Raw genomic sequence first — 14,021 nt, 5'->3', positions numbered from 1 at the left:
GACGGTCGACCGAGCCTTGCCCTTCTTCAAGATTCTGTGCCGAGCTACTAAATTCCAGTGGGATGAAGAATGTGACCGGGCGTTCGAAGCTTTGAAGGTTTATCTGAACTCTCTGCCTGTATTAGCCAAGCCAATTATTGGCGAGCCGCTCCGCGTCTATTTATCATCGACCGAGCATGCTATTGGCTCGGCATTGGTACGGCCGGATGGTGAAGAACAACCGGTGTATTTTTTAAATCACATTATGAAGGATGTCGAATCCCGCTACACTGGTCTCGAGAAGCTTGCTTTCGCGTTAGGCCTCGCTGCTCGGAGGCTCCAGCCTTACTTCTTGGCACACATGATAATCATTATGACGAACAGTCCTCTAGGGAGAGTCCTCCTCAACCCAGAGGCGTCCGGACGACTTATCAAATGGACAACCGAGCTCAGTGATTTCAACATCCAGTACCAGCCTCGAACGACAATTAAGGCGCAGTCCTTGGCAGATTTCATAACTGAAGTACGTAACCCCGAGCCAGCAGCTTTATGGAAAATATTTATGGATGGATCGTCCACTCGGCTCGGAAGTGGAATCGGTATCTTACTACTTTCTCCTCAAGAAGAGCGGATGCATCTATCCGTCCGGCTAGATTACCGAGCAACAAATAATAAAGCTGAATATGAGACCCTCATAGCCAGTCTGCAGGCTGCTCGACATGTGGGGGCCGGTCGGGTGGTCCTCTACTCAGACTCTCAGCTCGCCGCCCAGCAGCTTTCGGGAGCTTTCGAAATAAACAACGCATGGCTCAGGCTCTATACGAACACCTTTGAGAAGCTCAAAACCAATTTCGAGGAAGTGGTCATACAGAAGATTCTCCGAACGGAGAATCAAGTGACAGACGAATTTGCTGAACTCGTGAGTTCAATATCGTCGGTCGTCATCCAACAACCGATCGAGCAGGTATCTTTGGTGGCGCACATCGACAGAATGGAAGGCCTCACGTTCCCGAGCGATTGGAGAGCGTGCATAATGGAATTTTTACACTCTGGAACTACACCTCCTGATCGGGAGAAAGCCCAGCTACTGAGAAGGAGAGCCGGTCGGTTCACCCTCATAAGGGACTAGCTCTACAAGAAGGCCTTCTCCCGACCGTTGCTAAAGTGCGTCAGCTCAGAGGATGCAGAATATATATTGAAGGAAGTGCATCAGGGATCTTGTGGAGGACATCCGGGTGGCCGCTCGCTGGCAAGGAAGATCCTGTTAGCGGGGTACTTCTGACCGACCCTTCAAGGAGATGCCGCCCGAACCGTCGCCAACTGCCTTTCTTGTCAGAAACACCACTGCTTCTCCCATCGGCCAACGGAGGAGATGAAGGCGTCTACGGTATCCTGCCCGTTCGACCAGTGGGGTATGGATATTGTAGGGCATTTTCCCTGGGTGACCGGGCAGCGGAAGTTCTTATTGGTAGTAGTAGATTATTTCTCAAAATGGGTCGAGGCCGAGCCGCTAGCGAGAATAACCGAGCAGATGGTCAAGAAGTTCATCTGGCAAAACATAATATGTCGGTTCGGCATTCCTCGACAGCTCGTGTCCGACAATGGGCGGCAGTTTGCCGGTCAAGAGCTCCAAGCATGGTGCGAAGGGTACGACATCCAGCAGCACTTCACTTCCGTAGCATATCCCCAAAGCAATGGGCATGCCGAGGTCACCAATTGGGAGATCCTTCAGATTCTTCGCGTTCGGCTCGACCATATGGGAGGAAGTTGGGTGGATGAATTGTCGGACGTGCTATGGGCCATCCGCACAACCCCAAAGGAGGGAACGGGCATTACTCCGTTTCACTTGGTTTATAGAGGAGAGGCGGTCGTCCCAGTCGAAGTCGGTGTAGAGTCCGAGTGGATATTGGGCTACGACAAGGACAATGCCGAACGGAGACAGCTGGAGTTGGATTTGATTGACGAGGAGCGAGCCAAAGCAGCCGTCCGGCTAATGGCATACCGACAAAGGATGAAGCAAAATTATAACAAGTGGGTAATCCCCAGAGCGTTTCAGGTCGCGACCTGGTATGGAAGAAGATAAAGCCGGTCGGTGATGTGAGTAAGCTGGAGGCCCCATGGGCTAGCCCCTTTAAGGTCATTAAAAAGCTCAGATCGGGTGCCTACTATCTCGAAGATCAAGACGGGCGACGGCTGGAACGACCATGGAGCGCGAACCATCTTTAGCCGTACTGAGCTGGGTGAAAGGTGCGCCAATGTAATCATTTAAGCATGTTTTCGTTCTCCTATACCCTTTGGCCGCAGGAATAGAATCACAAAACACAAGGGTATACTGATTTCCACCGAACAACCACCTCCATCAAATCGTCGAGCGGCGACGTTAAATCCCAGAGTCGGACCGGCGACTATAAACCCCTCGGCCCGAAGATCGTCTAGCGGCGACGTTAAATCCCAGAGTCGGACCGACGACTATAAACCCCAGTGCTGGAGGATTGCCGAGCGGCGATGTGAAACCCAGAACTGAACTGGTGGCTATTAAAAAGTCGGCTTGTCGCCGATCAGCTTTTGTAGTGATTGGGTCAAGGCAATTCTTAAGCTTAACAAGACTCAAGTGGTCTTGTACTCGATTGTCGAGCGACAGCTCGGAAATCAATAGATGTTCCCACGAATTCGGTGAAGACCAAAGGAGCGGATAACCCACATGCACACAGCAGAGGAGCAATAAAGAGAGTTCATTAAACCAAAAAAGGCAAACATGCAACATAAGATAGGCCGAACGACCAGTACATAAGCCACGACTTCACTCTAGATAATTAAAAATCTCATCCGAAATCATGGTTAGAAGATCAGCGTGATCCCGGACGGGAATGGTGAAGTCCTCAGGAAGCCGGCCCTTGGTCTTCAGGTAGTCGGTCGTGGCAGTAATGGCTAACTCAAATGCGTGGGCAAGCTGATCGCAGGTTTTCTCCACAAATTTCTCCGAGCGGATATAGTTCTGCTGCATGATAGCAACCCGGCTCAGTTTGGAGTCTTGATATTCTTTGAAGGCAGCTCGGGAGGCCTCTAATGTGTCTTGAAGGGTCTTCAGATCACTCTGAAGAGTGGCCACCTCCGCCGAGCGTCCGTCCTTCTCAGTGGTCAGCAGGTCGGTCAATTCATTGATTTTCACCTCAAGCGCCCGAGCCTCAGCATTCTTTGCCTCTAGGTCGGTGATGGCCTGATTCTTCCGGTTGGTGGCCAATGTGATCTTCTTGTCATATGTTTTGACTTGGGTCTCAAGCCGGTCCACCATGGTCTGCAAGCCCGAGGATTTGTGCCGCTCGGCTTCCAGCAGTTTGTTGGTCTTATCCAGATCGACCTTCAGCTCGGCATAAGAAGGGCCTTGAAGATAAGTCCCACCAGAGACCTTGAGCTTTTTGAATTCCTCCTCGAGGAAAGCTAAGTGATGGCAGACCGCTATACTTTCCACCCAATGCTGCGATTCGGTTAAAAATGTAAAGAATAGTCAATATCGAACGGGGGATAAGAAATAAAGGCTTGTAAGAGTTACCCCAGTAGTCTGTTACAGGTAGCTGTTGCCGAGCAGCCCAGGTGGCATCACGCCCACGCGCGTTCGGGCGTCCTCCTAGACTTTTGCGAGGGGCCCCCGAATTGTTATCAAGTGTTCGGGGCTCGACGGCTGTTCAGCCTTCTGCAAATATTCCTCTGTTGGTAGGTGGAGCAGAGCCTTGATCGTCCTGTGTCGGCCCGGAGTAGACTGAGCGAACGCGGATGGGGCAGAAGATTGTCCAGCCGGCTCAGAGCGAATAAGAGATCGCTTGATTATCCGGCGAGCTGGAGGAAGCAAGCTAAGAGGCTGAGCCGCTACGGGGTCGGAAGGCCAGTCTCCTTGAGATAGGGTCCTATCGGACGACAGCGCTTCCACAGACGTAGGAGCTGGAGGGTCGTCCATTTGTTCGGACGTGTGAACGGCTGAGGTGGCCGAGCGGGTGGGGGTGCCCGTTCGGCGGCGTTTACGCCCAACCAACGAAAGTTCATCGTCATCAGATCCGGCTTCTTCGGGACAAGTGACCGGTTGCACAGTCGCCGGAGCGGTCTCCCCAGTTGCATCGGTGGTGACCGTCAAAGCGGCGGACGCCTCGCACGCCGTCTGCACTTCTTCACTCTCACCTTCATGAGAGTCGATCAGGGTGATGCCTAGTTTTTCCGCCTCTTGCGCGGCAGCCGCCTCTATCTCGTCGGCCTTGCGTTTTAGCTTGCCGAACACCACCGCTTTCATCATGGTCTCAGCTGCGAGAAAGGAAAAAAATCAGTTAGACTCAAAGAAAAAGAGAGAAGGTTATTTCTTACCAGGGATGTTCGGAAGCCGCGTGCGGATCGGACTTAACCCGAATAGATACATTATTCCCTTGGGCAACAACTTATGGATGTCCAGCTTCAGCCCGGCCTACAGATTAGCCGCGTGTAAAAAGGCAGGTTCGGTCCGATACCTTTTCAGGTCAGGAGGAGTTGGCAACGAAGTTTGCCATTGGGTTCGGAAGGGTGGCAGCTCGGGAAAACTCAAAAAGAAGAAATGATCCTTCCAATGCTTGTTGGAGATAGGCATTTTATCGAAGAAGACCAAGCCAATCCGCGATTGAAATAGGAAGGTGCCGATCTCGGACTACTTGGGATAGTAAAAATAGTGAAAGATTTGAGGCTTGAGGGGGATGTCGTGCGTCCGGAAGAGCACCACTACCCCGCACAGCAGCCGAAAAGAGTTGGGTACGAGCTGCCCAAGCAGAATGCGAAAATAGTTGCACACTTCTAGGATGAAGGGGTGAATAGGAAACCTAAGGTCGGCTACGAATTGGTCGCGGAAGAAAGTAACCGTGTCGATCGGCGGGTCATGGGGTCGGTTGGACGGCTCGGCTAGGGTAAGCTTGTGGTCGGAAGGGAGGCCATAGGTCCTGATCAAGTTACAGGCATCCCCCGAGTGGAACCGGCTCTCCATCGCTTGGTACCAGAGACCAGGAGAGGGATTCGAGGGGCTGGCCATGATTGAAGAGGGAAAAACTTAATGTTTCTTCAGATGGTTTAACAGAGAAAAACTCGAAAGAATAGCAACAGAGAAGAATCCGAAGGAATAGCAACAGAGAGAGAACCAAAACGAAGGCAAAAGGTGACAAGGTAAAGCAATGGAGATGCTTACTAAGGAAGAAAAGTGCGAGGGGAAGGGTGCCGAGAGTTCGCCGGAGCGTCGAATAAACAGTTTGCCGGAGAGCTGGGAGCGAAAGGAATCACCAAAGCATGAAGACAGTAGGGAAGGACCGGAAGTTGGCGTTGGGGTCTTATAAACGTTCATCTTGGCCAACCAGAATCGTCCGATTTAGGTCACCGGAATCGAGGCTTGCATCCGGCTGTAAAATTCGAACAGTCGCGTGTCGCATCGACGTTGTCATCTTTGTCGTATGATGACGGCGGGGTTTCCACGTGTCACCAAGTTACTGGGCGGCATTTAAAGAAGGCCATTACGCAGGCGTGGTCGCGTGCTCAACCTTAATGGTGAGGATTTGTACGAATTTCGAGGAGATTCTAAAGACATCGGCATTGACCAATGTCGGAGCAGTGGGACAACCGCTGGCAAACAAAACTTTCCAAGTGCCAGCAGGGGTCTTGCCGAGCGGCATCGCCCCCTTCCGCAGTTCCCGATCGGATAGACACCAACATCGGTAGCCGAGCGGCAGAGGTATCACCAAGCCAATAGTCTAGTCAGTCGGACTTGCAGCCTCCTTCGACTAGACTTGAAGGGAAGGCACGTGATCCGGTGATAAGGATTGGGGGCCCACATAGGAAGGGGCCAACGACACGGGAGAGTCAAAGTCAAGATCAAATTGGGGACCCGGCCAATCGGGTGGGTCACCTTGCCAGCCGACCGGAGTGAATCCCGGGTCGGCACGGAGATAGCTCGACCTAGGGTTGAGCTTCCGACGCTCACCAGCTCCCTTATAGAGGAACCGTCGTGCCGAGCGGCCGATCCGCTCGGTCGAACAGCGGATCAACCAGATCGTACTCCCGTCCGAATATTTGACCGAGCGACCTTTTCGCCCGGTCCGATGCGCATACACACGCAAGCGCCCTGGAGGCCGAACGTGCATCCCGTCTGGCCCAATAAGAGACAAAAGACTTAGAAGAGGACAAAAAGGGCAGCTAGTGATATCATTCTCGAGACACCTACCGCCGACAAACAGCATGGTCGGCGGTCGGGGCGTACCGAGGGTCGTACAGTGGAAGTTTCCACTGTCGTGGTAGAGATATGCTCAGATAGTTGCGGTATGGCGTCAGACACGCTTTTCTGACACAACCATTCTGAGGTATGCTTTGAGGAACTTGCACGCCTCGGGAAGCATGCACGCGCCTCTCCGGGGTCCTATATAAAGACCTCCGGACTTCGACGGAGGTCTATTTTTTCTCATCTACTGTAGCCACAGTCTCGTTACTTTGCTTCTGCTTCGTCTCGCTGTTGCCTGACTTGAGCGTCGGAGGGCCGTCGCCGGGAACCCCTTCCTGACCCGGCTTTGTTGCAGGTTCCCCGGAGGTCCACGTCACTGAGGAGATCACCCGGAGGCAGTAGAGAGCGCCACGTCCCCAGTTTTCATCGACTCAGCGCTCGGACAGGATTAATATATATATATATATATATATAATTTAAATATAAAATTATATTAAAATTTTAAAAACAATATTTTGAATAATAAATTATTCAAAAATAAATTAAAAATTTGAATCTAGCTTAAAAATTAAATGTAAATTTAGAATAATTTAAAATTTTTCAATGGTAGAGGAATGGTTCTTCTCTAGAAGGTATGACAGTATTTGATTTTGTGTTCATTTTGAATTTCTGTTGATTTGGAGCTTGGTTCTTCGTTTCTCTTATCTCTTTAATGTTCTAAAGGGTATAGCTTTTACCAGTAATTCCGGACTTGTATCCGTGCATTGGATCTTCTCTTCCTCAGTTTTTGTTTTGTTTTCCATCCCGGGGTCATAATGTCACGGTAAAACATTCAGGTTATTACTTAGGTAATCAAGATTTGAACCTCAGCTACGATATATTTATAAAAAATTTTTCTTCAAATGAGGAAAAACTTATGTGGGACCAGATCGATTACCCAGAGATAATCAATGACGATAATTGATTTTTTTTTTTTGCTTTTTACCCATGTGTTAACTGTATGTGCTTTACGAGTATGCTAATATTGGATAATTTCTTCTTCTCCGAATATTCATGTTTACTTTATTTATTTTGCCATTTTTCAGCTCCTAAGACCATCTCCAACCATAAAACCTATTTTGATACACTTTCAACACCAATTTGATGTCATTTGAGCACCAAAAATTTTTCCAACTCCAACCAATACATACCATTTCCTACACTAAAAGGAATATTCTTTAGAATATTCTATTTTTCCATCTTATAATTTATTATTCAACCTATATATTAATTTGTTAAATAATTTTATTACGATAATAATTACTATTAAAATTAAAAATTTTATTATACATGATAACTAATTTTTATGATATTATATTTTTAGTTACAAGAAAATTAAAATTAGTATTTTGTAATTTTATTAGAAATAATTTAATAAACATACTAATATTAATTTAATATTTAAAGATAACACACAATCATAAACAATTTAGATAATTTTTTAAAAATATTTTCACAAAAGAAATAACACTTCATTAATAATACAAATAACACTTCATTAATAATACATCATTATGAACCTTAATTATCATAATTACATACCTCTCTTATGTGCTAGTCACTATTTCAAAGGCTAATAGTCGCCCGTGATTTACCTCCTCCGTGTTGGCCTTGGGACGGGTTGGCGGGGGCACTAGGGGCGAGCGTATTCGCCTTTTGCCACAATTAATTATCAGAATTATCAAATTGTTCCCACAAATGCTCAATTAATGCATTTCTAAGGGCAAAGTGAGCATTTTTATTTTTGATTCCTTCATATCTAGAAAGAAACTCTTGAAATTAGGTATTGTCATCTACTGCTGTATCAACATCTGCAGCCGGCGAGACTTCACCTTGATCAACAATTGAGGTATTCATATCGCGTTTATCTTCAATTATCATATTATGCATAATAATACATGAAGTCATTATATCATGTAAAATATTTTTATGCCAAAAACGTGAAGGTCCTACAACAATTGCAAAGCATGATTGGAGCACTCCAAATGCTCTCTCAACATCTTTTCTACATGCCTCTTGTTTCATTGCAAACAACTTATTCTTTGTACCGCATGGATCTTGAATTGTTTGAACAAGTATAGATCATTTTGGGTATATACCATGAGCTAAATAGTAACCCATGTTGTACTCTTTTCCTTGAATGGCATAACGAGCAGGGGGAGCAATACCTTGAGCAAGGTTAGAAAAAAGATGAGAAGACTCCAATACATTAATGTCATTGTTAGATCCAGGTAAATCAAAATATGCATGTCATATCCAAAGATCATAATCAGCTACAACTTCTAGAATAATTGTTGGCTTTCCACTACGACCAGAATATTGCCCAGCCCATGCTGTTGGGCAATTTTTCCACCTCCAATGCATGTAATCTAGACTACCCAACATACCAAGAAAACCACGCTGCTCACCAATATGAAGAAGCCTGACAACATCATTAGCATTGGGTGATCACAGGTACTATCCTCCAAATACTTCAACAACAGCACGACAAAATCTTTTCACACTTTCTAAGGCAGTTGATTCTTCTATTTTGATGTACTCATCAGTAGCGTCTGCCGGTACACCATATGCCAATATTCGAAATGCAGCTGTCATTTTTTGTAAACCTGACAAACCAAGTTTTCCAACTCCGTCTCTTTTCTGCACAAAATAATTATCATGATTACTAACCTCATTAAAAATACGCATAAATAAATTTTTTTCCCATTCGGAATCTTCTTCGAAACATTGCAGCATTATATGTAGGATTTTTGGCAAAGTAATCATTGAATAGATTACGATCAACAGCTTCTCTATTATGATTGATCACTATGTGACCAAGAATAGATCCTTGATGTTTGCCTTTGTTGCTTTCTTCACTCAGATGTTTCAAAATGACCTGATTGTTTCGGTAGATCGCTTGAGTGATAAGCCTTCTGTGTGCTTTAAATATATCATCATCTTCAGAGCTTGAGGATGATAAATTTGATGTACCTTCATATCTAGCACTCATTTTTTGAGATGAAGAATGTGATTGAATTGTTTTCAGTTATGGTATGGTAAGTATTTATAATGTATACACAACACTATTATTTTTGCAGATGATGGGACATCACAATGCACACACTATTATTATTATTTCAGGAGATGTGACATCACAATGCACACACAATATTATTATTTTTATAGGCGATGGGACATCACAATGTACACACCATGATAATTATTTAAGGAGATAGGACATTACAATGCACACACAACATTATTATTTTTGCAGATGAAGGGACATCACAATGCACACACCATTATTATTATTTCAGAAGATGGGACATCACAATGTATACACAATACTATTATTTTTGCAGGTGACAGGACATCACAATGCACACACAACATTATTATTTTTGCAGATGAAGGGACATCACAATGCACACACCATTATTATTATTTTAGGAGATGGGGCATCACAATGCACATGCAACATTATTATTTTTCCAGGCGACAGGACATCACAATGCACACACCATGATAATTATTTTAGGAGATGGGACATTACAATGCACACACAACATTATTATTTTTACAGATGAAGGTGTTAGAGTGTATACTAAAAGCCTAGCTTTTGTAAACATTTGTTTTGAAATAAAGAATCACATTGGTAAAAAATGTCTACATTTATATGTTAAGTGTAGTTGTTCAATTAATTTATATTGTAGATAACATGGTGTGTGGTGTCACACATATAAGGTTATGTTATCAGTTCTTTATAAATTATAAACAGTAGCTCACGACTGAGATGGAAAGGAACAAACCATTGAAATAATCGTAGTGTAATTAGGTATTGGTTTATCTTGACTAATAAATTACACTAGTACACTCTAAGTGTATTGAGCAAGACCATTTAAGGTAAATACTTTTATACTGACTTAATAAAAGAACAAGACTTTAGTTATTATGGAAGTGTGTGCTCTTAATCCTAATATAATAACAAGCATATATATTTAGTATTTATTTCTTTAACTTATCAAAGGGTGAGATTTAGCTCGATAAATCAAAATGCCCGATAAGTTGGGAAATGATATTACTTATAGTGTGTGTTATTGATTATAGAAGGAAACTGTGTCCCAGTAATCTAGGTTGATAATGTCCCCAAGAGGAGCTCATAAGGATTGTCATGTTAAACCCTGCAGGTGGACTTAGTCCGACGTGACGATAAGGTTGAGTAGTACTACTCTTGGACTAAGATATTAATTAAATAGAGTTGTCAGTAATTCATTTAATTAGTGGACATTCGACATCTTAAACACATGGAGACTAACATACTCATAATAAGAAGGAGCCCAAAATGTAATTTGGGATTGGTGCGGCAGTTTAATAATAATTCTTTAGTGGTATGAATTATTATTGATGAAATTAAGTTGGGTGTTCGGGGCGAACACGGGAAGCTTAATTTCATCGGGAGACCAAAATCAATTCCTTCTCTCGGTCCCTATCATAACATCTTATATATAGAGAATTATACCCACCACATACCCACTTCTTACCCACCCTTAGGTGGTCGGCCAAGCAAGCTTGGAGGTTAAACTTGGGCCGACCAAACCAAGGGTTGAACCAAGTTGAGAGGGTCAGCCATAGCTTGGAGCTCAAGCTTGTTGTGGCCGACCCTAATTAAATTAAAAGGATTTTTATTTTAAAATTTTTCTTATGTGGATTCCATGGTTTTAAAAGAGAGTTTAAAATTTAAATATTTCCTTTTATAGCTTTCTACAAAAGATTAAGAAAAGATTTGATATCTTTCCTTATTTGTAGATTAAAAGGAAGATTTAATTTTGAGAAAACTTTCCTTTTTTAACCATGTTCATGATTTAAAAAGAGAGTTTTAAAATTAAATATTCCCTTTTATAAGTTTCTACAAAAGATTTGATATCTTTCCTTATTTGTAGATTGAGAGGAAGATTTTAATTTTAAAAGATAATTTTCCTTTTTGGAAATCATCCACATGTTTTAATAGAGAGATTTTAATTTATAAAATTCCTTTTATAACCGACCATGAAGGGAAAAATTATTAGAGAAATTTTTATTTTAAAATTTTCGGAAACAAATTAGGAAGTTTTAATTTTGTGTTAAAACTTTCCTTGCTTGGAGCAATGAGGTGGCCGACCATGTGGATTTAAGAAAAGAAAATTGGTTTTAATTAATTAAATTTTCCTTTTCATGGAAAAGAAAATAAGGAAGTGTTTATTTAAATTTTCCTTATTTGCCAAGACCAAGGATTATAAAAGAGGGGTAGGGGTGCATTCATGGATAACAACTCTATTCTATTTTCCTCCCTCTCTTCCTTGGTGGTGGTCGGCCCTAGTCCTTGCTCCTCTCCTCTTCTCTTCTTCTTTGGTGGTCGGTGGCATCATACCTTGGAGCTTTGTGGTGGTGGCCGAATCTTGCTTGGAGGAGAAGGAGAGAAAGGATGCTTTGTTTCTAGCATCCCTTGGAGCTTGGTGGTGGTGGCCGAAACTCTTCATCTCAAGGAGAGGAGCTTGGCCGAAACTTGCAAGGAAGAAGAAGAAGGGTTTGGGTGGTTCTCATCTCGGTAGATCATTGCCCACACAACGTCCGGGATAAGAAGAGGAATACAGTAGAAGATCAAGAGGTCGTTGCATATAAAGAAAGGTATAACTAGTAGTTGTTTTTTGCATCATACTAGTTTTTCTTTGTATGAATTCCAAACACAAGAGGCATATAATTCTAGGTTTCAAATTTGTGATTCGAGTTTGTTTTTTTTGTTTTTCGAATTTGTGATTCGATTGTTCCTTTTGGTTAAACCTAGGATTATATAAGGAAATTAAATATTAGATTTCATTGAAAGGCTTTGTCTAGGAAGTGGTGATTGCTCCCATATCCAAGAAGGCCCAGTGCCTCGCCATCTTTAACCTGGAAGCCGATTTCTGAAATTAATATTTAATTGAATTTATAACATAGGTACATTTTGATCAATAATGTTAAGCATCGTTTGCGATCCAAGTCTAAACCATTAAGAACAGATAAGTTAAATTTGGAATCAATAATGTTAAGTTCCGTTTGCGATTCTGAATTCAATTTCTAAATAACACAATAGGTTATTAGGATAGGTTCGACACTTGTACAAATTTTTTGTACAGTGGAACTAGTACGATCTTCCTAGGACTAACCAACAGAAGGGACATCACAATGCACACACCATTATCATTATTTCAGGAGATGAGACATCACAATGCACACACAACATTATTATTTTTGCAGGTGACGGGACATCACAGTGCACACACCATGATAATTATTTCAGGAGATGAGACATTACAATGCACACACAACATTATTATTTTTGTAGATGAAGGGACATCACAATGTACACACCATTATTATTATTTCAGGAGATGAGACATCACAATGCACACACAACACTATTATTTTTGCAGGTGATGGGACATCACAATGCACACACCAATCTTATGCAATGCACATAATATTTTCCTATATAATGGCATACTAGACATGGCCATCACAATGCACCTTTACTCTTGAAAAAAATGAGTTCAAATTCTCGTTCATCATCCTATTCAGTTGAAGAAGATAAACATTTATGTCATGTTTATCTTCATATCTCTCAAAATCCAATCATAGGAATCAACCAAAAAAAGGATCAATTTTGGGCAAGAGTTGAGATAGAGTATAATCAAGATCCAAATTTTAAAAATTCAGAGTGACCAAGAAGATCATTAAAAAAAAATGAATACTATGATTGCTGCTGTTTCCAAATTAAAGGGTTGCATAAATCGAAGAATTGAATCCAAGTGGAGCATTAGAGGAAGATATTGTAAGTTGTTTTCATTATTTCTTTTGTAGACTATCCAAGTTGTTTTCAATATCTAATTTAGTTATTAATTTTGTTTCATAATTGTATTATTTTCTTACAGATAAATCGTGCTCAAATGTTATTAGTACAAGACCCTAATTACTCAAAAGGGCTTCAAATTTGGACATGTGTGGAGCATTCTTCAAGGTATTGAGAAATTCAACAGTGACAACGTCAAAGTTGCATCTATGAGAGTGTAACGACAAACTGCTCAAGCTGATTATTCTCAATCATATAATCTCGAGAAAGATGTTTATTCACCTTCATCTCCACATGTCTCTTCGTTTAATCTTAACATCACTGATTCAGACAGTGGTGGTACTTCAACTAAACGACTTATTGGGGTGAAGAAAGCAGAACTGAAGAGAAAGAATGAACAACAATTTAGTAAAATGGTTTCACAGAATGACAAACTTGTTGCGTCGTTGGATCGAAGTACTAATATTGCTATGTTCAAGGAAGAGAATAAAATTTTATTCAAAGATTTGAATACCATTGCTGATCCGATAATACGTGAATTTATTCGCGGTGAACAAGTCAGAATTATGCAAAAGAGGACTGAAAATCAAAAATCTCAATCAATTTCACATCAAGGAGAAGAATCTAGGATCAATTCGTCTCGAGAAGAAGGACAAGGATCTCAAGATCCTTTGAATGGTTCTGATAAATTTTATGATTATTTCGGTGGTTTATTAGGAGGTGATTTTCCAGAATATTAAACGTTGATTTGTTTAGTATTGTAATGTTATTGTAGTTATTTAAATGTATGTTTACTTTAGTGTTTGTGGCATCTTTAAATTGTATGATGGACTATATGTTATGTATTTTGAAATTTTAAATGTTTAATTGTGTGTTTGTTATGAAATTATCAATATTATAAATTTTAATATATTTATAATCTTAGTAATATAACAAATATTTTAA

General features: G+C 42.0%; 1 protein-coding gene across 1 annotated transcript; it reads left to right on the top strand.

The window, feature by feature from the left end:
• The first annotated feature begins 5,156 nt into the window (after nt 1-5,156).
• Nucleotides 5,157-13,816, top strand: LOC122054718. Its single transcript, XM_042616156.1, has 2 exons — nt 5,157-5,277; nt 13,314-13,816. The coding sequence occupies exons 1-2, from the start codon at nt 5,157-5,159 to the stop codon at nt 13,814-13,816; spliced, it is 624 nt and encodes a 207-aa protein (XP_042472090.1).
• The last annotated feature ends 205 nt before the right edge of the window (nt 13,817-14,021 follow it).

Source organism: Zingiber officinale, chromosome 3B, assembly GCF_018446385.1.
Source record: "Zingiber officinale cultivar Zhangliang chromosome 3B, Zo_v1.1, whole genome shotgun sequence".
Lineage (NCBI taxonomy): Eukaryota > Viridiplantae > Streptophyta > Magnoliopsida > Zingiberales > Zingiberaceae > Zingiber > Zingiber officinale.
Note: the sequence above shows the minus strand (reverse complement) of the source record. Positions and strands in the feature narration are given on the sequence as shown.

Bases quoted from the DNA above. Each gene is read 5' to 3' on its own strand.
- LOC122054718 (XM_042616156.1), top strand. From the start codon at position 5,157: ATGGAGATGCTTACTAAGGAAGAAAAGTGCGAGGGGAAGGGTGCCGAG. The intron at 5,278-13,313 runs GTAGGGAAGGAC...AAACTGCTCAAG, and splicing joins ATCACCAAAGCATGAAGACA to CTGATTATTCTCAATCATAT.